The 27,882-nt window shown below is 41.4% G+C and overlaps 4 protein-coding genes across 4 annotated transcripts; 2 read left to right on the forward strand and 2 right to left on the reverse strand.

Annotated features, from left to right (window-relative positions):
* Positions 1 to 1,412: 1,412 nt before the first annotated feature.
* Positions 1,413 to 7,721, reverse strand: plrg1 (pleiotropic regulator 1). Its single transcript, XM_084569054.1, has 15 exons — positions 7,438 to 7,721; positions 7,109 to 7,215; positions 5,893 to 6,029; positions 5,656 to 5,709; positions 5,472 to 5,565; positions 5,256 to 5,346; positions 5,057 to 5,155; positions 4,858 to 4,950; positions 4,267 to 4,416; positions 4,069 to 4,170; positions 3,656 to 3,758; positions 3,397 to 3,505; positions 2,453 to 2,592; positions 2,110 to 2,303; positions 1,413 to 2,013 (listed from the first exon to the last, which is right to left on the reverse strand). The coding sequence occupies exons 1-15, from the start codon at positions 7,444 to 7,446 to the stop codon at positions 1,954 to 1,956; spliced, it is 1,542 nt and encodes a 513-aa protein (XP_084425180.1). The 5' UTR covers positions 7,447 to 7,721; the 3' UTR covers positions 1,413 to 1,953.
* Positions 7,722 to 9,801: 2,080 nt separating this feature from the next.
* Positions 9,802 to 13,415, reverse strand: fgg (fibrinogen gamma chain). Its single transcript, XM_084569115.1, has 9 exons — positions 13,243 to 13,415; positions 13,102 to 13,149; positions 12,812 to 12,998; positions 12,587 to 12,671; positions 11,681 to 11,811; positions 11,318 to 11,451; positions 10,884 to 11,068; positions 10,441 to 10,718; positions 9,802 to 10,321 (listed from the first exon to the last, which is right to left on the reverse strand). The coding sequence occupies exons 1-9, from the start codon at positions 13,303 to 13,305 to the stop codon at positions 10,134 to 10,136; spliced, it is 1,299 nt and encodes a 432-aa protein (XP_084425241.1). The 5' UTR covers positions 13,306 to 13,415; the 3' UTR covers positions 9,802 to 10,133.
* Positions 13,416 to 22,015: 8,600 nt separating this feature from the next.
* On the forward strand, positions 22,016 to 23,617 carry lrata (lecithin retinol acyltransferase a; the record flags this gene model as incomplete). Its single annotated transcript, XM_084569168.1, has 2 exons — positions 22,016 to 22,549; positions 23,465 to 23,617. 2 exons carry the CDS (start codon positions 22,016 to 22,018, stop codon positions 23,615 to 23,617), a joined length of 687 nt encoding a protein of 228 aa, XP_084425294.1.
* A 1,058-nt stretch (positions 23,618 to 24,675) lies between these two features.
* Positions 24,676 to 26,757, forward strand: LOC311505548 (lecithin retinol acyltransferase; the record flags this gene model as incomplete). Its single annotated transcript, XM_084569180.1, has 2 exons — positions 24,676 to 25,161; positions 25,756 to 26,757. The coding sequence occupies 2 exons, from the start codon at positions 24,676 to 24,678 to the stop codon at positions 25,909 to 25,911; spliced, it is 642 nt and encodes a 213-aa protein (XP_084425306.1). The 3' UTR covers positions 25,912 to 26,757.
* Between the last annotated feature and the right edge of the window lie 1,125 nt (positions 26,758 to 27,882).

Here is a 27,882-nt window from a genome sequence, read left to right on the forward strand (position 1 = left end):
GCCTGCTGTGGGTGGACTTCAGGTGAGAATAGAGAGAATAGGCGACACCTTCTCCTCTCAAATTAAGGGATTATACTGCATTGGAACAGTCATCTGGACACTGTCAATGCTGCTTTCTCCTAGAAATGCAGACGAGGATGAAGAGAACTTTGACAAGTGCGTCAGGTCTCTGGAGGAGGAGATTATGTTTAATGCCGGTCACCTGCTGACAGTCGAAGAGTCCCCTGGAGATGAGGTGGATCAGCCAGAAGCAGCTAAACCCCGTCTGAAGAAGAAACCCGGCCGAGCTTTTCGCCACGCGCTCTCGAAGCTCTACATCCAGGACTCAGGTAGATATGGAGAACAAACAGGAAGAAGATCTGTTTTCCATAAACGCATCTGCTGCTATCTGTTGCTGAATAAGGTTAAAAAGGTGACTGAGCCTTTGAGGCAGTGAATAAAAAGTAATTGAGTGTCATGAACTGAATTTCTGTGGTGACATCCCCATGCAAGATCACAAACCGTGCACAGTTAGTAACAGGGTTATCTTTCTGCAAGAGACAGCAGGTCGACCCACTGTTTGGATCTATGAGAACTACCGGATACCGCTATAGGTGGAGGTCTTCCAGATTGACACTTTAACAAAACACTTTGACCTTTGTGGCTTAAAGAATCAGTTCAAGTAAATTACAGAAAACTCAAGTCTTGCCGTATCTATGGAAGAAATAATGGCAGCTGTAAAGATAACGAAGAGTGACCTTTGGACATTACGGATGGAAACTTTCACTGGGGCAGTTAGGTAAAACTTACGGCACTGCAAAGAAAGTGTTACCATTTTATTTCCTGGTATAAAAGTCAAAAAGATGGAGACGTCTGAGAGCCGTCTCCATAATGCCAGGAATAGAGATCTGGTACCAAATCCAGTATTTATTCATGTCACAAAAATTCCTACCAATCTGAAATGTTAACCCAAGCTGTAAAGAAAATAAATGTTCAAGGGCAAGACATGGATGAAACTTGTATTTTCAGCCGGATACTGAAGTGGCATTAGTTTTGGACTGTGGTCATTGCTGTGATGAAGCTAATGGACACCGAAATCTATCTAAATGTAAAATTATGTTTTTATAAATCAGCAACAGATGCAAAAACTTTAGATTAAATCAGATTAGAATCCGGTTAATTTATCTTTTTTTGTTTCTGCAACACTTAAATGTCATAACCATCCTGTGGTCAACCCCATTCTCTCATGCCAACCTCACAGGTGAGCAGGTAATCCAGCCAACTGGTGACAGCAGAAACCCCGTGGAGCTCAGCGAGACACCTGGAGCTCATTGTTACTGGGAGGAGATGAAGGGCGACGGCTGCAAGCACTACAGGAACGCCGTCACCAACGGTTACCTCGGTGAGCACAGACACTCAGAGACAAAAGAAAGTATGTCGAAAAAAATGTGTGTCTTTATTCAAATGCAAAGTGAACATCACATTCCAAGCCAGAGAAAAAGGGGGAACACTTTGTTTCCATGTCTGTACAACTGGCAAATCTGTTGAGTCAATACAAAAAAAAATAATAATAATGTTTTCAAACACACCGTCTTCTTTGCTGCAGGATTTGATTCTAATATGAACCAGGTCCACTCTGAAGCCTGTCCTTCTGAGTATGAGGAGTGGCTTCTGTTGGTGGACCAGACGGACCAGAGCCATCAGAGAGCCGTCGTCATCAAGAACAAACACTCGGGGCTGTTCCTGGCTGTTCAACATGGCAGCTTTACTGGACTAACGTCATACAGTGAGGACTGCAAATGGTTTTTAGAATAAGCACACAATCATCCTGTTGTTGCTTTATTTGCAGGGGATGTTTGCTTTATGAAAAAAAAAAGAAGTAGCAAATGAGAATTGCTGGGCATATCTACTACAAGAGTCAGTAAAAATAAAATGTGAGATGTGACAAGAGGAAAAAACAAAAAGAAACAATAGTTAGAATCTTTTTCTCTTGAGGATTTCTGGTTTCCAGTTGATCGGGTGGCTTTCTTCGGTCTGCAAGAAATAAAACACAGTTGTCAAATTATCTTCTGCTTCCTGAGATTTAGCAGAGAAACAGAACCCAACTTTAAATACGATCGTATAACTTACAGCGGTGTCGTCCTCTTTGTAAACTTTAATGGTCTTGTCGGCCTCGGCGGTGATCAGTCGGCTCTCCGAGTTGTCGAACATGCAGGCAAAGATTCCCGACTCACTGTCCAGAGATCCGGGCTGCACGGCCGCGTGAATCCGCTGGAAGTTGTAGCCCGTCCTCCAGTCCCACATGTGGATGGTGCCGTTGTCCGCTGCAGAGTGGGGGAGAAAAAATTAAAATGTATGACGAATCCCGATCCTTAACTTGAGATGCTTGTACTCCAACGGTGTAGTCACTTGTATGCCGAGGGAACATTAACCTCAGTTAAGATAATACACAAATGCAGCCGTGTAGTTTTACCTCCAGACACCAACACGCCATCGGAGTTAACAGCCAGAGTGTTGATGATGGCGTTGTGGCCCGACAGGTTCTGGATGAAGTTGCCATCTGGGAACATCCACTGCTTGATGTTATCGGCGGATCCAGAGGCAAATGTGTATCTGAGAAATAAGAGAACAATGAGTCACTTAAAACAGAGTCTTTAACTGTTATGCAATAATAGTAATAGCAACATTATTAGCTGTAAGTTCAGAGGTAATTTTATAATCCTAAATATGACTCTCATGTCTATTGTAGGTTTCCAGAGATCAAAATAAAGTCTTCACATTGCTTGTCTACACAATAATAATCTGCAATAGTGCATTGTTATGCACCACATTGAAAATCTTATTAAACAATGTGTCTCGAATGGCCTCAGTGGATCATCCCACAGATACTTCAGGTCAGTTTGGGATCTAGTGAATTTGGAGGCCAGGTCAACACCTTGTGCTGTTCTTCATGTTTTTTTTAAGTTGTTCCTAAACTGTTTTTGTGTGTGTGTGTCTGTGTCAGGCTGCATCCTGCTGGGGATGACTCCTGCCATCAAGGAGTGTCATTGCTATGGGGTGGGGGTGTCTGGTCTGGTCTAGGTGGGTGCTACATGTCTAAGTAACATCAACATAAATACCAGGTCCAAAAGTTTCCCAGCAGAACATTGTACTGTCACAAGATGGTCAATGTTATTCACTTCTCCCATCAGTGGTTTTAATGTTGTGGCTGATCGGTGTATATAACTACTGTCTGCCTGTGCCTGCCCTCATAGGTTGCTAACCGTTTGCCTTGTCGCCACCTGCCCGATTCAGATACAGTCCTCTTTACACAGTTTTGAATAAGGCACTACATTCATCTATTCATCAAACCAGCTCTCATAGGCGACATCATGGACGGTTCCTCCATCTTTCTACACATCGATGTTGTCTACTCACTGTCTGGGGTGCAGCACCAGAGTTCGGACAGACTTCTTGTGGTTCGTCAGAGTGGCTCTGGTTTTCCCAGCGATCAGATCCCACAGCCTGATGGTTGAATCGTGGCTGCCTGCAGAAAATCAATCATATATGTCAGTCAGAGATTAACAGCAGGAACACAACTACTTCAAGGCTACTACTTTAAAGCAAACACAGTTGTTTTGAGGGATTAAACCCAATATTTAGATTGATGCTTTTAGATTTAAATATATATATTTACCAGTGATGATTTGTGGTTCTGCTGCTTGACATCTCACTGTAGCCACAGTGTTGGTGTGACCGGTTAGCGTGTGCACGTTAGCTTTTGTCCTGATGTCCCACACCTGTATGGACAGTGAAGTCCAGTTAGTCCAGTTGTTTAACCCGGCAGACGCTCAAGTACACATATTCAACTACAGTCTCTACACAAGACACCATAACCTATTGCTTGATATGTTTGAAAATGTACACAAACGTCATGATTAGCCCAAAATCACATTTCTTGATTTCTACAGCCTGTAACTATAATCGGATTTGTTTAAATGTTTTCGTTTCTTTCCTTCTTGACAATATAAACAATGAAAACCTGACCAGCTAACTCATTTAGAGGACTGTTTGTCATCTCTAAATCTGACAAAAGATATGCAGGATTACCCTTGCTGTGGCGTCTCTGCTGCACGTCACAAGTACGTCGATGGTGGGATGTAGATCCAAATCATACACAGCACTGAGATGTCCGTGGTAGTGCCTGATTACCTGAAACACAGACCAATAGACTAAGAAAACTCCAAAACAAAAAACTAAAATATCCAATTTATTGGCCTTTATAAACAACTTATTTTAATGACTAACCTTGTTGTACTCCAGATCCCAGCATTTGACCTGCTTGTCTTCTCCACAGGAGAACAGATAAGGGCTGCGGTTACTCACTGCCACACCACGCACTGTACTGATGTGTCCGGTCAGAGACAGTTTCAGTTTTCCGCTGGCCAGGTCCCAGATCTGTCAGGACAAACAGACTTTAAGTCGTATCAGGAACATCACTGAACATTTCTAGAAATAGTCTCTACACAGTCCCACCTTTATGTGAATGATAATATAAGTAATATACATTTTTTTTATGCAGGTAGTGCAAAGTTTTATAGCCTAAGGTCTGCACAAAAACAGAGTTCCTATCTCCCACAAAGAACTTTGTAAATGGGAATAGTTAAATAAAAGCAGGACAAGATGAACTAAAGAAGTGAATTATTCACAATAGAAATAATACAGGTAGGTGCGGGGGAAGTGCGCTTACTAAAGAAGAACATGATTTAATACAGAATCTTTAATTTAAAAAAATATAGCAATGCAATTATCAAACATCAGGGAAAGGGATCATGCTCCTCAGGACACTGAATCCTTCAGACATGTTGTACCCAGAATAACAATCAAAGCATCATTTACCTTAATCGTTCTATCAGCGGACCCTGTGACAAACCACTGATTTCCAGGCTCCACAGCGATGGACCTCACCCAGCCCAGGTGACCACTGATGACCTGTCAGATAAATCATATCACCGTTAATAACAAAATACATTTATTTTATTTAAGAAATAAACAGATAACATTTAAAATTGGGAAAGTTAAAATTATCTATAGTTACCCGAAACAGTTTCCACGGTGGATGCCACTGAGGTTTAGGCATCGTTGGTGCTCTCCTCATGAGCGCAGAGTTTCTGGTGCCACCTCCTTCCAAGATCGACTAAAACAAGCGCAGCAATGGTCAACTTTGATCGCCTCACCAGAGCATGTTAATAAAAAAGGTGCATGTGTCTAGTTAGTGGAAATCCAATGCAACCCACCACTGCAGTCGAATGAGGGTGAGATCTCTCTGGTAATCCAGCGTGTCGATGGATGTCTCCAACGCTAGCTGCAGTGCGGCTGGCGTCCTGCCTGAAGTTACCCAACACAGCAAGCATGATTTAGATCAGAATATCGTTCAATTAATGTAAAGTGTTTATTCTAAATTGCTAGCAATAACTCTCTCAACCGTTATAACATGTAGGGGCAATGATTACCTGGCTTGTGAGGGTGGTAACGCCAACGTCATGGAATGTACTCCTCCCTCGCTGGGATTTCTGTGCATCTTTGTGTCAGCAGTCAGTGCCACTCCTGTTGATTGAAAGGTACAGGTGTGAACAAAGGAATGAAGCAGGAACAGCTAAAAACTCATTTAAACTTGGCTGAATAAACAGTATTTACCAGGTCCAGAGGGATACGCATGTGTCCCGGTGATCAAGTATTCTGGGTCATCACCTAATAGGGATAAAAAAAATAAAAAAAATAAATAATACGCAGGTATTAGGGACAACAAAGAAATCTTAAAATTGCCTTAAATGAACTACAAGACGATCTTAATACTGAGCTTTTGTAAGGGAACAGAAATGAAGTCATGACCAGCTGTTCTCATACTGAGGGAGATGTTATTGTTCTCCTCACCTGGCTGTGTGTAGCTCTGGTGTCCGTGCATGCCGACTGGAAGCAGTGACACTCGGTCTTTGCCTTCCTTCAGGACGGGCATGTGTAGAACTGCATTGTAATCTGCTTTCAGTTTCACACCCATCTTCAACTTGTGGCTGCAAATAGACGAGAATTAAACACATGCATGCAAATGTATGACATGGTGATTTATTACACAGCTGATTGGTTTGCAAAATGGATAAACACTTATCTTATGGAATAAATATCTTATTATAATGCTAGAATAAACTTGTAGTGAATTTTATAGCTTATACCTGACAAGTGACTGCAACAATAATCAGATTTATCAATTACAATTAATTTATTGTAATTTTTAGAAACAAAAAAACAAACATTTTCTGGTCAGAACTGCTCAAGGGTGAGTATCTGATAATTGTCTCTGCATATCAGCAAACTGAATATTTTTAGTTTAGGACTGTCGTGGTCAGAGAAACATAACCCTATATTCGCCAAAGTAAAACGAAGATGAAAACATCTAATAAAAGACATTTATCAACAATTTTCTACCAAATCAATAATGGATAGAGCAAGAAAATGTTAAGCGTATGAAAAAAAAAAGTGCTTTAAGTGACATTTTACGCATGAATCTGAATATATCTGTCACCGTACGCCAGATCAGTTGCCAGTTTATTAGGCACACCTTGCTTAAATGAATGGACTCAAACACAAAGATTCACTAAGGTCATAAGAAATCAGTGTTTGTTTAGTTTTAAAGACAAGCGAATTTGACTATAAGCTTTAAGTTGTTGTAGCTTGAGGACTGCAAAACAACTCCACAGCACCACAAACACCCAACGAAACAAGAAGATGGTAAAATGAGAAAATGTCTCAACGAACAGCTTCAACAATGTGATTTACCACCACCAAAGTGTAGGACTGCATTAGTTTAGTGTACCTGTTACACTCAGCTCCAGTGCATCTTAATAAACAACTAGTTAACTTGCAAGAAAACCCTCATCATTTGTTTTGGCCTACATATTCTTATTTATTTATTTATTATAATTATGACAACACACATAAAGACTGCTCTTCTTCTCTGTACTGACCACACAGTCTAATCCACAGCAAACCCTGATAACAGGCCCTTCAGATCAAGCTCTGTTTCTCATTTAATGTAGTGTGAACACATTACAGATGAAGTTTAAACCTGTAATCTGCACTCAGGTGAGTTTACCTTTCTTCATCCAGCGCGACTGACTTCGCATGGTCGGACACGAACATATCATGAGTCCTTTTAAGAGACCTGAAGACCAGAGTGTGGACCGAGTGCTTCTGAACATCCTGTGGGAGATAGAAGTTCAAATTTAAAGTTGCACATTGACGAAACCAATCGTAAGTGACTCTACTATAAACAAAAACATTAGCATTAGCGATAACACAACTGTAAACCTAAGTCGTTCCAGCAATTAGCCAGGCCCGATAGTGTGTGAGTGTGTGCGCCGGGTCGCTCCAGGGCGGGAGAGACGAAAAAAAGCCACAATATAATTCAAATATCCATCTTACCTCGGTCATTTTGGTGGAGAATGTGCTGCTGCTGTGTCGTAGCTGAAAATAAATATATGTTTTCAGTGAAACTAACTTGGTCGCACTCGGAAAATTATCACAAACGCGAAAACATGACGGACGCTACAATGCAGCGACCAGACGACCCGGAAGTAAACAACGCCAACAGAAGCTGCTGGTAACGCGTTAGCGCCACCTGCCGGGGAGGAGGTGAAAGCGATGCATCATATAGATGGATACACTGCCAACTGAATGAATGATGCAATGAGTAGCTTCTAATTTCTCGAACAGCCATGTCTAAAGACACATCCCGTGGTCGTGGAAAATATGTTAGTCTGTTTGAGAAGGGTCAAATCATTGGCATGCATCAAGAAGAGAAGACATCTAAGATTGTAGACACTACTAGAATTGGGTTAAGAACTGTCCAACACATTATTAAAAACTGGAAGGATAGTGGGGAACCATCGTCTTCAAGGAAGAAATGTGGTTGGGAAAAAATCCTGATTGATCGCGATCGGCAATCACTTAAAAGTTTGGTGAAATCAAATCGCAGAGAAACGACAGCAGAACTCAGGACTATGTTTAAAAGTTTAAAAATGTAAAGGGAACTCAAGGGATTGGGAGTGAACAGCTTTGTAGCATTAAGAAAACCACTAATCAGTGAGACTAACGGGGAAAAAAGTCTTCAATTTGCTAGGGAGCATAAAGACTGGACTCTGGAGCAATAGAAGAAGGTCATGTGGTCATGAGTCCAGATTTACCCTGTTCCATAGCGATGGGGGCATCAGGGTAAGAAGAGAGGCAGATAAAGTGATGCACCCATCATGCCTAGTGTCTACTGTACAAGCCTGTGGGGGCAGTGCTATGATCTGGGGTTGCTGTAGTTGGTCAGGTCTAGGTTCAGCAACACTATGTGCCCAAAGAATGAGGTCAGCTGACTACCTGAATATACTGAATGACCAGGTTATTCCATCAATGGATTTTTTCTTCTCTGATGTTCACGGGCATATTCCAAGATGACAATGTCAGGATTCATGGGGCTCAAATTGTGAAAGAGTGGTTCAGGGAGCATGAGTCATCATTTTCACACATGGATTGGCCACCACAGAGTCCAGACCTTAACCCCATAGAGAATCTTTGGGATGTGCTCAAGAAGGCTTTGAGCAGTGGTCAGACTCTTCCATCATCAATACAAGATCTTGGTGAGAAATTAATGCAACACTGGATGGAAATGAATATTGTGACATTGCAGAAGCTTATCCAAACAATGCCACAGCGAATGCGTGCTGTAACCAAAGCTAAAGATGGTTCAACAAAATATTAGAGTGCGTGACCTTTTTTTTTTTTTTCTGGTGGTGACTTATTTTTGGCCAGGCAGTGTTTATAGATAGATAGACAGACCAAAACAGCCACTGCTATTGAGGAATGTTGGTGGCTTTATGTTTTTGGTCTTGCACAATTGTTGCACATTTATTCATTCTACCAAACCCCATTGGCACAACCACGAGGAAGGTGGAATTTGAACTCCACACCAGATAATCAATGTAAGTGTGATGATGCATGAGGACTACTGGTACGGGATCAAAGTAAATAAACTGTGCAAATGTGGAAGAAAATAAAGTCTGACATTTGGGTTAAAAGTGCAACAGTCAAGGCTGGACTTCATGTCCTGAACAATACTGAATACACAGTTAGTTAGTTGGTCACTGCTGCAAAAATGTTTCTGAAAAAGTCTAATTTTGCTCAGCATAGTATTAGTTACAGAGTGTTACCTGTAAAAACAAATGTATTGAATAACATTAAAGTAAGTAAAGTCTATTGGTATTCGGTGAAGACGATTATTGCTATTAACTCTATGAAACCGATGACAGCTTAGTGAGTCTTTTTCAAAGCCTCTGCAACTATGAATGTGCAGTGAGAAGCTTTAAGCGTGCTTTATTCATCTTTCATTTAATTCAATAACACATCTTCAATTCACAGTGGAATTTTTTCAAGTGCTCTTTTGCAGTGCTTGCTCAGATTGACATTTTTCCGTCGGCATTTCTCTTCTTTAAGGCGACCTTGATGTAGTCCGATCAGTCATGCTTTTATAAGGTGAGTTTGAAGCGCTGTTATTTTAGTTATTTTGCCACGCATGTGTGTGTGTGTGTGTGTGTGTGTGCCCATGTGTGCATCATTAGAACCTGCAAGAATATGTAATATATACCTGTTGACCTGGGAATTAAACAGAATGGACAAAGCTTCAAGAAACTGACTATTTGTTTACATTTGTTGACATTTATGGTGGTATTAAAGTAAATTTTCAGGGGCATATTATCCCAAAACATTTTATTTGCAATTTGTTTGAGTCCATTTCGTCGTCTTTAGCTATTATTTCATTTTACGGGATGCTTTTTCTCTAATCTCCGTGATGTTTTTATAATTTAGCTGATTGCCTTATGGAGTTTAGGTTGTTGCTGTGTTTCTAGACAGGGTGTCTAAATCCAAGTGTTGCCCAGCAAAGTAATGAACCGACCATATTTAGTAAAGAAAGACATTTATTCAGTGCGTCAAACTACAGTGAAGAAGAAAGGGGAGCTGTGACCATCACCATGCTGCTGGAGCCGATTTCCAAAACACGCAAACGTCACAGAAAGACACATCATACATTTTCCATGTTTTATTTGATCGAGGGGCTGTTAACGCACGTCTACTTTTTAAGCATCTCCAAGTCCTCCAAACTGTTTCGCGCCAGCCTGCTGTCCACCTCCTGCTGTGATGCGGCTGAGAGGAATGAGCTTCATGGTGGTCTCTTTCAGGGAGTACCAGCGGTTATGCCAAGTGACCCAAATAATGCCGTTGTCGAAGCCGTGCTCGCCAGCGTCCTTTTCTGTGTACCTGCCACCTGGACAAAGACAACACAGCCAGTTTAGAGCTCAAGTGATTTGGTCTTAAAGTGCACCAGAAAAAAAACAAACAAACAAAAGAAAAGATTTGGCACTGGTTTCAGCCGTGCGGTCTCACCCTGGTAGTATTTTCCGTTCAGATGTGCAGCATGACATCTGTTCATCCACCAACCAGAGCCATCCTGCTGAGCACAGCTGCCGTCAAACTTGTCGTTGTCCTTGTCATAAGTACTGAACTGCATGCCGTTGTGTGCCGTGTAGAACTTGTCGCTGGGGTCGTCCCCAAAGTCAAAGCCGTCGAAAGCATCTCCCGCGTCGCCACCAAAGTAGTAACCATAGGTCATACGGTACATGTCGATCTCTGGCCCGACTCTGAACATGTTGTAGTCGGCGTACCTGGAAGAAAGAGGCCACAGGGAAGGTTGGAAGGGTTAGTGATAGCACTCTAACCTCTGCTGAGTCTTCGTTTTTTTCACCCCCCCAAAATGTAATCTCATGAGGAGGTCATGTTTGCCTTCTCTGCTCCCCTGTTACATAATCCGTTATCTTGTGTGTACATACTTTTTGACTCCATCCCAGTCAACAAGCTCTATCCTCAGCACAGTTGGGATTGTGGAGGTGGCAGTCAGCAGATGGATCTTCTCGTTGCCAAGCCAGTACTCTGTGGTGTCATCTGGGGAGAGGTAACCGAAGCCCTCCTTGTACTGGACCCAGTCTTTCTTGAAGTCCACGCTGCCGTCGCGTCTCTGTGGACATGAGGGAGTGTTCAGAATCAGGCTTCTCTCTGCAGTTAGTTAGTGCCATCTTAAAGAAGCCGTTCTTAAAGGGACTGATGAAAGGGGATGAGAGGCCTTCTTTTTACCCTAATAAACTTCATACCATCACTATCAGCTGACGACTTTCCCTCCTGACATAATACACACTATTCATCTGTCTACTAATATAGTATAGGACAGTAAAGACGCATTTTCTCTCACAGTTCAAGTGATGCATACCCTTTGTATTACTGTAAAGCCGCGTCCAAAGCTGTCGATCTCGCAGTAGACCAGGAACTGCTCCGTTGCCTTGGCTGGCTTCACGTAGTAAAGTCCGCTGGTGGTGGCACCTTTGTTCGCAATATCCTGGCAGTCTGAATTAATGAGAAAGAAAACGTCGATAAAAGTTTAAGCACGGGTTGTTTATAAGTTTGGCCACTGAAAACTGAGGTTGCAACACATCACACAGGCACAGCACATTGATTTTAGTCTTTAAACACGGAACAGGGACAAATATTGATCAGATGAAGCAATACTGAGAAACGTCTTGTGAACGACCAGCGGGTCATAGGCTCTTCTTTTTTTCTTTTTTTTTTTAAGTACCTGATCCTGTGATGGTTTGGATCTCAACAGTATCTTGGCAGGGCTCAAGGCATTTCTGCTGAAGCTGAACGGAGAGTTGTTTCAAGTCCGCCATTTGCCTCTCATAGGATGCGAGCAAAGATTGGAGTTCACTAGAAAGAGGGAAACATATATATATGACTCTCTGAGTAATTTGGGTCTCACTTTCACATACAGGGGCGTGACGATAAAAAAAAAAGAACAAAATAAAGATCCACTAAATATATTTAATGAAATAGGTAAGGATAGTGAAAACAAGAAAACGCAATAAGCCAAAGGAAAGGCAATGAACCAGACTTAAAGATCTAAAGCCTCGTGGGCTGCAGTGGAAAGTTGGTGGCGTGGGCGGAAAATCACGCGCTGTTCTCTGTTCAGTTGTGTGTGTGGGCTGGGGTGCTTTGACCTTTTGAGGGCACCAATGCTGCTATGTAAAAAAAAAAAAAAAAGGTCGGCCTTGCATTGTATATTGGAGGAGGTAAGTAAAAATATAAGTAGCAAGACCACAATTTAAAAATCCTCAAGGACAATCAGCACAAATTGCAAACCCGACTTAAAGCATGTAAGAATTATTAACAGAATGTCATTAAAATATAAAAACATTAACCGTGACACACCAAAAAAAGACTGCAGCATCCTTTAAGCGTTGCCGCTGACTGATACACTCATTTTATATCCTGTCAGATTAACTACAGTTACGTAGAAAGAAGCAGTATTTGAGTAAATTTACCTTTACATTAAAACTCCTGTCACATAAATGTGGGACATTCGCCTCCAAAATTAACTGATGGCGGGATTATAAGTAGTTACTGCGCACGACTGGATGTGAAGGTGTTGTCTCGCCACAAGCAAGTCATTAGGGGGGTAATTTGTAGGCCAATGGCGACTTACAATATTTGCTGTTCCTGGACGATAATAGTCTTCTCAAAACGAAGGACATCATCCAGCATACTTGATGACTTTTTGAAGTACGCATCTGAAATTACAATCAGTCAGCGTTTCAATGCATAAATAAACACCAAAGTGCTTTACAGACAAATTTCAAATAGATCAAATACAACACACGATAAACTCAAACACAGAGGTAGTTCACTGACACCGAATGGCGCGTGTTACCTGGCTGAGAACTCTTCTGAGCAGAAGTGGTAGAGTCTTTCATGTGTACTATAGTTGCTTCTGCCCCCTGAGTCAGGTTGGCAATTGTTTCCAGCTCTTCTTGCAAACCATCCAGATCCCTGTCCACTCCTGGAATGTACTTAAACAGGTAATCAGACACCCCGCATGTAGTAGGACAGTAAGGGCCCTAAAAGAGGAGAGAAAAGAGAGCACATGTAAAAAAAGAAAAACAGAAAACAGCTGTGACTGATGCAGTCCACACTGCAGGAATATTTAGGATTTAAACTTACAAAGCCGTCCCGAGGGGTACATGTTAAAACGCCGTCTCCTCTGGTTTGCTACAAACACACACATAGGAAAACCAATTAGATTTTTTTTGTATAAAGGAAACATTTTAGTGTTGTTAGATATATCAAAGCAGAACCACTCACTGCGGATGAGAAGGAGACAAGTAACAGAAGTCCTCCTGCCACTGCAAGAAGTGATGGAGCCATGTTGCGCTGGCCACCAGATGTGTGTGTGTTGTGTCGGGCTGCGTAGAGTGAAGAGCTGCTCGACTTTGTGGGATATTTATCTGAACAAGGTCCTCAGTCCAACTCTTGATAAGGGGTTCATATGCAAACATCCCACTCACTTTGTTGTGAAAAACGGATGACTCAAATGTCCCTCTGGACATTTACCAGATCTGACGGGGTCTGTGTCCACTGACAGACATTAGAGCCGCTGTATGGGTTTGTCTTAAAGTGTACACATTTATTTGTGTGCCAGTAAATGTGACAAGGTAAGTTTTAAAGAATGATGACTCAGCTTTGGTGTCAAAGTCCCGATCGCCTTTTCTTACATTGGGTTTGGACTGCAGTCAAGCTGTGCTGGTTCCAGTTGAGAAGAAATGTTGTAACACAGTTTATTTACCTTTCTTATTCATCATTCATCAAATCCCCGTAGGAGTCATTCTGAAGAAACTACTCGGTTGAGTGGCGACACACGTCTTCAAGAACCCACAAGTCCAGTTTGCTCCATGACCTGGACGACTGAGAGCCTTCACTGACAGTGTCATACTTATCCTTAAAGATCATAGCTGTCATTGGGTGAGAGGTGTGGTATATCCACTTAATCTAACAAAGCATGTGTTAGGAATGCAGGAGGGAGGGAATCAAAGCACCTGGAGGCAACATGCAATTTCTGCACAGAAAGGCCTCGAGCAGGAAGAGCGTCCTTGGTGTAACGTGACAATGCTAACAACTGCACCTCCCTTTAGAAACACATTAAACATGGAAATAGGAAATATTCATCTTAGATTTGCTCACAGGTGTCTTAGATCAAATAAGCAAAATTATTCTTAGTGGAAAAAAAGGAAAGACATTTTTACAAATAATAATAAATTACAATTAAAAAATCTTCATGGTAAATGAAAACGGCAATATAATACACTTTATATTAACTTTGACTGTGTGAATCATAATTTATATATGCATACAATCGTCCTCTTACCATTGAAAAGCATAACGCATAACACTTTTGGCAAATGCTCTTACTTTGAAACTTGTAGTTACAACTGACTGACTAATTTAGACAAAAATAATTTAGCAAGATTCAGACTTTTATTATATTATTTTTTATTTTATTTTCATTTTTATTAATCCTAGCTAATCCTAATTATCATTTTGAATCTTTCTGGCTGTAATCAGCTTCTGTATGCACATAAAAATTTAAATCCCACGACAAGGATGTTAAACACCAGGTTACCACGACAATGATCGTCACTGTTTTGTAGTGAGCTTTAAAATAAATAATAATTATACACCCTGATTCTTTGTGGTGACTGGTTTCAGGATCATAATGCTGCCTCAGTTTGTGACATTTTAGTTTTACCTCTTATTTTGAAGGTTGTCTGCACTGGTGTGTGAAACCACTAGTGGGAGTGGAACCACTATAAATCAGACAAGCTGTGGACACTTGTAGAAATGAAAGTGATTTATTAGATCTGAAAGTAACGGCATGAAGGTACTAAAGATGTTTGAGCTGTCTTTGCATACACTCAGTATGAATTAGTTGTCCATGGGCACTTCGGAAATCCTGATTTTTTTTTTTTCTTCCTCCAGTCTGCAGAGAATGTGGGGCTTTTCTGGCAAAACAAAGAAGTTAAGTTAGAAGATTAATTTGTGCAGCTTTATATGGACTGGTCGTAGAGAGCAGAGAAAGGAAACCCCCGAGAGATACACGAAGGCCAGAAAAAGCGAGAAGAGAGGAAGCATATAAAAATGATATCTCAAGGGGTTTACGTGTTTGTGTTTAGTCCCACTTGGTCCATCTGCACTAATCTCATGGAGAATGTTAATCTAAATGCACAGTGAGGGCTCTCAAATGAAAGCTTTTGGAGATTCTTAGGTTTTACTAAGAGGCCTCGACAATCAAAAACTAAACACTCCCCTTATTTAGGACAATGACTTTATGTCTTTTTAATTATTAAAGACGCACTATGACAAAGCATCTCCCACCAGCAACAAGTCAGACATTACATCTAATATCGAGACTCTGGCCCGGGACAAGAGCTGAATACTAAATGCATAATTGCATTGTACCACATCGTAATCAAACGTACAGCCATTAGGGATTCCAGACCACAATAGAGAGCCAGAGACTTAAAGTATCACCGATCAGCCACAACATTAAAACCACTGACACGAGAAGTAAATAACATTGACCATCCTGTGATAATTCAATAGTCTGCTGGGAAACTTTTGGACCTGGTATGTTACTTAGACATGTAGCACCCACCTAGACCAGACCAGGCACCCCCACCCCATAGCAATGACACTCCGTGATGGCAGCAGCCATCCCCAGCAGGATGCAGCCTGACACAGAAACATACATACAAAAACGGTTTAGGAACAATAATCAACAAAACATGAAGAACAGCACCAGGTGTTGACCTGACCTCCAAATTCACTAGATCCCGAACTGATCAAGTATCTGTGGGATGATCCACAGAGGAACCTCCCCTCAACCCATACGACCCAAAGGCCCCCACTAACAACACTCTGTTTCCAGACACCACAGGACACCCTCAGAAGTCCACGCTCTGATGACTCACAACTGTTTTGGAGGAACAAGAGAGACCTACAGAATATGAGGAAGGTGCTCATAATGTTTACCTGATCAATGTATATAAAAACAGAAGTCTGTAGAACAGTAAGAATCTTTAGTTCATCTCGTTGCTCCTGTTTACTTGTTGCAGTAGAATTAAACTTTTCTCCTGGGGCAGATTAGTTGACGAGTGTGTCAGGAAATTAATTGACCTCTGACACGTAAAATAAGTATAATAATATATGTAGGCTTTTCCACCGCACCGTGGATATGCTATTAACGATATCATCGAGTATTAATTTCTTTCCTCTCACGGGCGCTGAACACAGATATCATCCTTCTAGTACCTTCCTGTACGGTTTCCAAATGGATGTAGTTGCTGATAGTTGCTTCTGGCAAACACGCCTCTTTTTATTACATTTAAAACAAACAGTGAAGGTACATATGACAAAATAAAGCTTAATAACGGTTCATGTGTAGGCCCCATGTTGACATTAGATGATAAATCTTGTCTTAACTACCTTTGTGTGACCTGATTTTATTATGGGGAAGAAAAAAAAAAACAGGCCCAGGATGGATATAAAGCCTCTCTGACCTGAGAATGAACTGCCAGGCCCATGAACCTAAACAGTGGTGAACTTTTGCTGAACTGGCCTCTTTGTGTAGAAACACCAGATGGAAAGTGTCTCTTTCTTCCTCTAAGTGCCATGAAGACTCACTCTGAGTCTGTGTCCAGGATGTTAAGATGTGTTGCGGGTATGTTGTTGACGTAGTCAGACACCGAAGCCGGCCTTATTAGTTTTCTTCACTGAGAGTGGCAGCTGAGATTTCCAAATATTCCACTGTAAATCTACCCCCAGCAATAAGACGATTAAGTCATTGTATTTCCTGAAAACGTTTAGGTCCTGAAAAAATACGTTCATCCGTCAGTAATCAACTTAAGTTTCCAGGCTGAAAAACAAAGTCAGCATAGTTCACAGCAGGTCTTAACCTGGTATTAAATTTAAAGGGTCTTGTTGGGGTCCTCCATAGGCCACAACTATAAGTCTGGAGCTATTTGACAGTGGTGTAAATCTCCCCAGGACGGAGGGCAAAGGTTTGTTGTAATGCCACATCAGGGTTCAACCTGTGGCCACAGACGGTAAGTCGACTCAGCTGAACGTGGTGTGAGCTGCAGCAAAACGTGCAGCCGGACCGACACTTTGTCCACACAGCATGGAAGACTTTGCTGTAATGTGAATAAATGTACATGAATGTTTGAGGTTTTCAGTGTATTACTATCCATCAGTGCTGAGTTGTCAGTAGTTTGGTTCAGTGTTTAACCTACTGAACTTAGATGAGGTTAATGTGGACCTGCTGGTGGTGGAACTGCCCTGTTATCATTTATAGTGTCAATACTCACCTTTATGCTCATCTTCTAGCTTGATTCATTTGTGCAGGTTTTATTTGCTGTCATATCTTCAATAAATAATGAACAATGAATAGTTTATCAGGTAAATGCTGTGGCTGCATGTTTGTTATTGTCAAGAAATCCCAGAAAATGAGCCAAACTAACAGTCTGTAAGTCAGTTTCTGAATATTCTCATCTGATCTCTACCTGAAGTGTAGTTCTTGTCCTGATTTCTCCCTCTAGGTTCTGTAAATCGTCTTGAGACATTAAAATATGGCATGCAGACCCAAGTCCAGTGGTAACAACTGAAGATATACACTGATCAGCCACAACATTAAAACCACTGACAGGAGAAGTGAATAACATTCGTTGACACTCTTGTGACAATACAATATTCTGCTGGAAACTTTTGGACCTGGCATTCTTTCATGTGGATGTTACTTAGACATGTACCACCACCTAGACCAGACCAGGCACCCCCACCCCATAGCAATGACACTCCTTGATGGCAGCAGCTATCCCCAGCAGGATGCAGCCTGACACAGGCACACACACAAAAACAGTTTAGGAACAACAAAAAAAAAAAAATGAAGACCTGGCCTCCAACTTCACTAGATCCCGAACTAATCAAGTATCTGTGGGATGATCCACAGAGGCCCCTCCCCTCAACCCATAGGAACCAAAGGACCCCACTAACAACATTATGTTTCCAGACACCACAGGACGCCCTCAGAAGGCCCGGGCCGTGTCCATTCTCCGATGACACACAACTGTTTTGGAGGCACAAGGGAGACCTACACAATATTAGGAAGGTGGTCATAATGTTATGCCTGATTAGTGTTACATTTCCATTTGTTTTCTACAGCTGTGTGACAGTGTACCTCACAGATGTGTTTCTAGACAACTATTCATCTCTATGCCAGAGAGAAATAAGCTTTTTACTGAAGCCAAATTAATTATTTTTTTGGGATAATAAGTGGATAATATGAAAATTATAGAATATCATTATTAAAATTTATCGTTGTTTAGACAGATACATTATGCAATATCTGCATTGCTTCATTCACTGTAACATTTTAAAAGGAGTTGTTTGGCATGTATCAGACATGGATGTGTCATAGCATCTTTTAACATATTGATTTTCTATGTTCAGAACAGAGAATTTCCATTACATGCATGGATTGTAGGTCTAAATGCTGTACCACAGAAAGCACTAAGTCATGTGCTCTGAGTTTACACCTAAAGGGCATTTATGAAGCACTTTATGGCAAATCACTGACTCAGCATATTTTAATGTGACTGCTTTTGGGGGGCAAAGGTAAACTAAATACATCAGGGATTCTTGTATTCAACTGAATTTGAATTTCATGATAGAAAGGAGCGTTTAAGGTCTCTCTCTGTTAATGAAAACTTTGCACATTGTCACTGTTGTAGTTTAAAATTGCTGTTCATGAAAAACATTCATGACTTAATAATAATAAAATTTAAAGTGACAGTTTAAGTTGAGTAACTATTCATTTAATATTAACTGATTTCATGGAGGGTTTAGTTTGTTTTGGCACCGTCGGTACACCTACTACGCAAACAGTGATATGAGAGCATGATCACTGGGTTTGCTTGTAATTTATGAGAGTAACTCAAGACTTGTAATGAGCTATATACTTATCAGTCAGACACGCACACTTCCTCAAAAGTGGGGTACGCTCTGTGGGTCAGACTGGAAAAGCTGCTATGTCAAATACAAGCAATTATTTGTCCCTTCCACAAGGATCAAGGATTTTACAGAATCTAGGTCAGAAAATGTGCTACAACAAATGATCCAGAGACACAAGATCAAACAGGCTGCAGCGTTTCTCAACCTATTTTCTAGGTTGAAAGACGAGTGTGCATCTGAAGCCTACAGGATTAAGGTAATCTGGTGAAAGGAATGTTTCATCTGGGCTTGTGGTTCCTCTGGGAAAGTGCAGAGCATCAAACACAGTTTGTTTCTTGTAAGACTGATCCAGGATTGATAACGGGACAGGACACTGGAAACTCCTGTCCATGTCGTTGTCTGGATGCTAATCAGCTTAACTGGCTAATTAGGAATTACTTAAAAATGGTTCTACGTAAAGCATCAGTTCAGCAAACTGAAACTTTTTGTTTCTGTCTTTGTTTCATTTTGTTTATGTGTTATTTAGTCAATTGTCCTTTTATAACATTTTGTTATGGGACCCTTGATTTTGACCTTGTACAGGTGAAAGAATCACATTACATTACTCTGTATAATACATAACACTTTTATCATATTTCATTTCAAAGAGAATAGACAAGTATATGTTTTACATTTGATTAACACAGATCAGGCATAACATTATGACCACCTTCCTAATATTGTGTAGGTCTCCCTTGTGCTTCCAAAACAGTTGTGACTCATCGGAGAATGGACATGGTCCTTCTGAGGGTGTCCTGTGGTATCTGGCAACAGGATGTTGTTAGTGGGGGCCTTTGGTTCCTATGGGTTGAGGGGAGGGCTCTCTGTGGATCAGTTTGGGATCTAGTGAATTTGGAGGCCAGGTCAACACCCTACCCTGTTTTACATGTTTTTGAGTTGTTCCTAAACTGTTTTTTTTTGTGTGTCATTGCTATGGGGTGGGGGCGTCTGGTCTGGTCTAGGTGGGTGCTACATGTCTAAGTAACATCCAGACGAATGCCAGGTCCAAAAGTTTTATTTCCCTCAATATTTAATTTTTTGTTTTCACCAAATCTTGGTGTCATTCTCTGACAAAGCCTCCTTCATTAAACCTCAGATGGCGTGACGTGTTTTACAGAGCGGTTATGTAAGAATAAACTAACATAAACAAATAACCTTAACTGAAGCGATTTATTATCAGTTGTAACTTTATACGTTTATGACTTTATTAAAAATATAGTGCCTTGCAATTAACACATTAATGTTAACAATGGTAAAGCTTTATTACTTACTTTAGTTTTTACACAGTGTAAAACATCTTTACAGTCTGATGTCTAGGCTCAATCATCAGCATCCTGCTCTATCTCTGTCTTTCATTTGTCTCTCTGGTCTGCTCTCTCCCTCTCTAACCTGATGGCGTCATCCCTGTTCATCTCTTCCTCAATGTACTCTGCATTTAAATAAATATTATATGTGAATAAATGCTACTGCAGCAAGTACAAGCACAGCGGCACAAAGCAGAAACAACGAGATGAGCTAAATGTGGCTGAGACCAGAGGTGAATTTGCATTCGTACTGTCCTATAAACTGTTTTTATGTACACTGATCAGGCATAACATTATGACCACCTTCCTAATATTGTGTAGGTCTCCCTTGTGCCTCCAAAACAGTTGTGACTCATCAGAGAATGGACATGGGCCTTCTGAGGGGGCCTGTGGTGTCTGGAAACAGAATAATGTTAGCGGGGGCCTTTGGGTCCTATGGGTTGAGGGGAGGGGCCTCTGTGGATCATCCCACAGATACTTGATCAGTTTGGGATCTAGTGAATTTGGAGGCCAGGTCAACACCTTATGCTGTTCTTCATGGTTTTTTTAGCTGTTCCTAAACAGTTTTTGTGTGTGTGCCTGTGTCAGGCTGTATCCTGCTGGGGATGGCTGCTGCTGCCATCAAGGAGTGTCATTGCTATGGGGTGGGGGTGCCTGGTCTGATGGTCTCGGCAGTTTTCCAGCAGAACATTGTCACAAGATGGTCAATGTTATTTACTTCTCCTGTCAGTGGTTTTAATGTTGTGGCTGATCGGTGTAGATAAGACTTTATCGATCCCATGTTACAGAGGTAGAAGGCAATGCAAAGTACAAACTGGATAAAAAAAAAAAAAGACATAAAATGAGAAAAGTTGTCCCCATTTAAGTGAGTTTGAAGATGTTTGTAGCACTTTTTTTTTTTTTTGTATCAACAACAGGATCTGGTTTGTTTCAAATGAGAGGAGGACATAAGTTGTTAAAGATCTTCTCTGTAACTTACCCGTCTTATCAGATGGGTCCCTCCACATGAGCTGGGTTCTGCTCAAGGTTTCTTCCTGATAAAAGGGAAGTTTTTCATTGCCACCGCAGCTTCATGCTTCCTCTGGGAGTTTCAGTCTCTGAGTTCTGTAAAGCATCCGCAGACACTACATGAATAAAAGATAATTTAAATGAATATATAATAATAATAATATGAAGTTAACACAGCTACAAGAAATTAAAGCTGGGATTGTCTTTACATTTCTTTTATTTCCCTCAATATTTCATTTTTTTGTACTTTTTGAACAAAATAAAAATCTTGGTGTCATTTTCTAATAAAGCCTCCTTCATTGAACCTTTCATAGTCTGCTCACTCCCTCTCTAACCTAATGGCATCTGTCCCTGTCTCATCCTCACTGTGATGTGAAATTAAATAAATATCATACGTGATTAACAGGGAAAGTAACGTGCGCAAATCTAAACCTGCTTTACGCAGATGTGGATTTCAGCAGCGTCTCTTACTTTTTGCATTCCGTGAGACCCACTTTAAAGTGGATTAGTGGGGAGCAACAAACAGCAGGAAAAGTGGAGCAGGGTGGGTGTGGGAGATGCTGAGAAGGTGGACGAGGGAGAATGCGCACGTGCACAACATCTCTCGTGGCCAATCGTGTCCTTGTGATTTCCCCTGAGCCTTTTCTCCTCCTCGTGCCGGGCAGGATAAAAAGCTCCTTTCACTGAAGCACTTTGCGATATTTCCTTGCAAAACTCTCACCATGCTGCAGCTGTTGACATTCCTGGTGGAGAAGTTCTCCCTTCTCTCCAAGTTTAAACTTTTTGAGTCCAGCTGGTTGGACGGTGAGGAGTGGGGGCGCCCTACGCAGCGCGATCCACCGCCTCATCTCCGGAGGGGAGACCTTCTGGAGGTCCCCAGAACCATCTTCACCCACTACGGCATCTATTTAGGTGACAATAAAGTCGCTCACCTGATCCCCGACATCCTCCCCGTTCTTACAAACGACAACAAACTGATCAGTACTGTCATCACAAACAAGAGGCTCATCCTGGGCTGCATGTACAAGAGCGCCACGGTGCGCGTAGACACACTGGAGGACTTCGCGTACGGCTCCAGCATCCTGGTTAACCGCATGGATAAGATGGCGAAGACGCAGCCGTTCTCCAACGACGCTGTCGCCAAGAGGGCTGAACAGCTCATCGGAGCTTTCCCGTACAGTCTGCTGTGGAGTAACTGTGAACACTTTGTGACATACTGCAGATACGGATGTGCAGCAAGTTGGCAAACAGAGAAGGTATAGTCCCCAACATTTTGTTATTTTGAATTAGTGCGGGATTAAATGTCTTTAAACTTTACAGACTATCTCTCATTAGTGGCATGGTTGGATGAGGCATGGCTTCAATATCTGGTCAACTTCAAACTTAACCTACTGCACTGTAGTGTCTAAATATAAGATGTACTGCACTCTGCATGCACATGAACATAAACTCTTACCACTGCAATAAAAGATTAGTATTCAGTGCATTCACCCTTTAAAGTTTGTGTGACTGGATTAAAGTGTTGAGGGTGGGAGGTGGGGTCTTTTCCAGGCAAACAGCCAGGCTACTCAATTAGCCTGTATTAGTAACAGTCTAATACCAGATAGTTGTTTTTCTTTCTGACAGTATGAATGTGGTAGTTTCAGTAAATTAAATTAACCTTTTTTATGGGAAAATGCATCATGTGCACACAGTTAAAGGTCTATTTGGGATCAGTCAGGAAGACAGTCGCACATGTTTAAGTAGACTCCTTAAACTGGGGTCACCCAGGGGTCTTTCCACTAGAAGACTCACCCCATTTGTCATATGCTGTGTAAAAGATTTTGTATTATTTTAATTAAATGTGATAGTTTTCCAGGGAGGCAGTCTTCATTTTCACATTTTATAACTGAATACATGATATTAAACATTTCACAGAGTACTTTAAGAGGTGAATTTTTCCAACAACAAATCTGAAAACCAGATGACAGGGACACAACATCATGCAGTGAAGTGAACTTGGGCTTTTGGGGCCCCATAAATCTTGCAGCCGTGCCTTGCTCTGATCTTTCAGCCTCTGGAAATGTAGAACGTCTTGAGATTATTCCTGACTGTTATTTTGATTGTTCAGTTAAATTGAAATTAACTGACAACACGATCTAATCACTATTTCTCATTTCTTTCCTCCTTAGTTCTGTGAGTTCCTGAAATGTGTCATCAGAGACCAGCGCAGCGTCATTGCTTCGGGGCTGCTTGGGATCATCTCCATGGTCTGCAACGGAATGGCCCTTTCAACTACATTACCCACAGTTCTCATTCCCTTCACTCTGTGGATGGCAAGTTAAAAAAAAAAAAACTTGCCAAGCCGGAAGAAATACTGAACAGAACTATTTTCTACTTGGCAAAGAAGAGCGACTGGAACGCCTCAGTGCTTTACGACCGCGTGCGATTTTATTGCGCAGAATTTGCTGAAAGTTTTGCGTCACGCAGTAATAATTGTTTATTATCCTCTCGTAAAAGAGCGAGGGAATAAATAAAAATCTCTTTGCTAACGTTCGAGTCAGCAACAGATGTGCATATATTCTAAATACAGAAGTTATTTTATAGTTGTCCACTTAATATAAAGCTGTAAATATGACAATTGTTTAATAAAGAGTTTATTTGTATTTGTTTGCCTTGAATGTGTCTGATTCTGAATGCACATCCACACATTTAGTTGCCAGTGGAAGCACGTTCCTGCATCTAAATTAATATTATAGTTTAAGTACATCAGTCACATCTATACAGGGATGTCAAACTGGGTTCATTTGGGCCATTAATCCAAACATTTAACTATATTATATTACTTATCACATATTATATTGTGATGAATTTAGATAAAATGACATTATAATGGGGTGGAACAGTGGAGTGGTGATTAGCACTGATGCCTCACAGCAAAAAGACTAACTTAATTGGTGATGCTAAATTGGCCGTGCATGTGATTGTGAAAGGCTGGCGACCTGTCCAGGGTGTACCCCGCCTCTCGCCCGATGGCAGACATCTGAGAAAGTGCTGAATAACGATGAGATGATTTTCAACCGTGTGGGAGCAATCTAGTCGACAACTAACAAAGGCTGTTTAAATGTGCACGATGACTCAATATCTGTGACCTTTTAAAACGAGGATTAAGCTCGTTGCCAAGTCAGCCCTCTTACTGAGGACCCCTGACCTTAATACACACCAAAAACAAAGCTTGCATGTTGAAATCCAGCCACACAGCAAAGTGATTAGAGAAAGCTCCTTTATTTCTGTCAAAATCATTCTGAAACATTGACCAATATTTAATCCTCCTGACCAGGCAAGACCCTCCCAACATCAATAAAACGCTCAGGTGTCGAGCTGTTTGCCGCACACCGCTACCATGTTTCTCTACCAGCTGCTCAACTTTTTCTTCGTGGCTCCCAAAAAGGAGGAGGAATCCAAGTATGACCTGTCGCTGTACAAGCGCGGCGACTTGCTGGAGGTGCCCAGGACGTTATTCACACATTTTGGCATTTACCTGGGAGACAATCGCGTGGCCCATCTGATTCCGGACATCCTGCCCGTCATTACTAAAAACAAATCCGCCATCGCCAAGATGGTGACAAATAACCGCCTGCTGATGGGGGTCATCGCCAAGGTAGCCAGCGTGAGAGTGGACTCTGTGGTGGATTTTGCTTACGGCTCAGAGATTCTGATCAACCACATGGATAGCGTGTGCAGCCAGCCTCCTTTGGACGGGGACGAGGTGGCGCGAAGGGCCGAGAAGCTCCTGGGATCGGTCACCTACAGCTTACTGTGGTACAACTGTGAACACTATGTCATGTACTGCAGATATGGCATGGCCATTAGCTACCAGACATACCAGGTAAGTGACAGGCATCCTTCTGGTAGGAGCATTAAAGGATAGTTTCACATTTTTTTTTGTCATAAATTGACACTGACAAGCTCATATTAGCTTGAAAATGTGACTTTATCCTTGAAAACTGCTCTCCTTATGCTATTAATTAGTAAATCAGTTGGGTTAGGGTTAGGGTTAGGGTTAACACATTCCCTTTCTATCCTTAATTCTTCACAAGTGTTTCCTTCTTTGCATTCAGGTGACTGCAGCATGAGAAAGGTCACATGCAAAAGCCAAAGGTTTAAGGATAATTACACATGCAGAGAAAAGCTGCTAAATGTTCTTAATGATCTTGTGACCAACGCAAACAAACTTATTTTCAATTTAACGCTCAGATTCAGACCTGTACCTTCATCGTCTGGTCACACAGTATCTCACAGCAGAGACCTGTTTGTTTCAGTCCACTGGATGAACGCCACCTGTTCATGAGGCAAGCAGCTCCATCTAGTGTTAATTTATGTCCAAATTGCGGCCACCCACATTGCTTTCCTTTCACAGCAGACCTCCACTGCTGCTTTACTGAGTTTACTTCACTGTCATTCTTTTTTTTCCCCTTCTCAGTTCTGTACGATCGTGCGGAAGATCGTGTTCAGCAGAATAAGCGCCTATTTGACTGCGCTGTGCGGAGCATGCACCGTGCTGTATCTGGGCTGCGTGACGCCGCTGACAGTTTTACCGACCTTGCTCATCCCGTTCACCATCTGGATGGCGGCCTAAAGACCTCTGGCTCGTGAGAAAAGACTCTGCTGGTAGCTGAAATGAAGTCCTGCGGTTTTGCTGTCTGACGAAAGTCTTTGGGAAGCAAATATAAAAGTGTCAGTGTTTTTTTTTTTTTTTTGCCTCAATATGGTCAATCTGCTCCTAAGAGTGGTGCTATTCCCAACTGTTTTTTAGGTTAGATGTCATTAATGTTCACCAGACCTTGAAGTTCAACACTAGTGTCATTTGGAGGTCATATATTGTAAACGGATTCTCACTGGGGACGGGACAAAACTTTACAGACCGCGACCAAGCCGAGCAGAGACTAACGTCGCCGCAGATAATTGTATTTAGTCTCGAAAAACAGACAAAAATACAATCTGTGTGATTCCATGAACTCTGTCCTGGACAAAGTGCAATAAGGTTCTTCTTTTTTTAACATAACTGTGATGAAGGACAGCTGTCGTGTTCGTTGTTGGCAGTCTATTAAACATGTGTTTCTACTTGCTTCCTGTTGTCTTCCTTAAATGCAACTTCAAAAGCTTTTATCATCACATCGCCGCCACAGTCCTGGATAAAAATACCGTTTAAAATACACAGAAAGGACTCTCCATGGGAACATAATACTGATTACAAGCTTGGGAAAAAAATTAAAAAAAATAAATAGCCACAAACATTGTTAAATGTTTTACTCATCACTGCCGAGAATGAGGTCCACGTTCAGTCATTGCGACATCCAATAAGAATAACATTATACAGGGTACAATGTTCTCTTTCAGCAATTCAAGTAAACAGTGTGGTAATGCAAGGAAGTTACTTAATGCTGATCAATAATCTGAGTTTTAAATTATTCAGAATAACATTCAGAATGGATTAATGGCGTCTGGTGGTGTGAGTAAGGAATATTACTAACAACAAATCCATAAAATTTTATTATGATTAGTTCGGTTTAATGTGTCTCTGACAACAAAGCTATTAATTTTTATTTTTTTGTAAATCCTTAAATGGGATGTTATGGACTTCAGACTGAACTAAAGTGAGTCTTCGGGATCCCTTAATGTTCTTGCAGTTATTTAAAGAATCACTCTGGCAAAGTATTCAGAAACATTTTAAGGCTTGATAAAACTGCTCCTCAGAGAAATCACATTAGATCTGGTCAGAAAAAGTGCATGTGGGTCTGATGAGGGTGCACGTAGCTCCAGCCTAATCGATCACTTGCAGGTTAAATATGGACACACCAAATAGCCACAGAGGTCAAACTACATAGATGTCGGCCTGGCCAAAAAAAAAATAAAAAATCGCTGCCAAAAAAAAAAGTCACACACTCTACTGTTTTGTTGGACCGCCTTTAGCTTTGATTACAGCACGCATTCGCTGTGGCATTGTTTGGATAAGCTTCTGCCATGTCACAATATTTATTTCCATCCAGTGTTGCATTCATTTTTCCACTAAGATCTTGTATTGATGATGGGAGAGTCTGACCACTGCGCAAAGCCTTCTCCAGCACATCCCAAAGATTCTCTATGGGGTTAAGGTCTGGACTCTCTGGTGGCCAATCCATGTGTGAAAATGATGTCTCATGCTCCCTGAACCACTCTTTCACAATTTGAGCCCCACGAATCCTGACATTGTCATCTTGGAATATGCCCGTGCCATCAGGGAAGAAAAAAAATCCATTGATGGAATAACCTGGTCATTCAATATATTCAGGTAGTCAGCTGACCTCATTCTTTGGGCAACATAATGTTGCTGAACCTAGACCTGAGCAACTGCAGCAACCCCAGATCATAGCACTGCCCCCACAGGCTTGTACAGTAGACACTAGGCATGATAGGTGCATCAGTTCATCTGCCTCTCTTCTTACCCTGATGCCCCCATCACTCTGGAGCAGGGTAAATCTGGACTCATCAGACCACATGACCTTCTTCTATTGCTCCAGAGTCTAATCTTTATGTTCCCTAGCAAATTGAAGACTTTTTTTCTGGTTAG

The sequence above is a fragment of the Chelon labrosus genome, assembly GCF_963514085.1.
Source record: "Chelon labrosus genome assembly, chromosome: 2".
Lineage (NCBI taxonomy): Eukaryota > Metazoa > Chordata > Actinopteri > Mugiliformes > Mugilidae > Chelon > Chelon labrosus.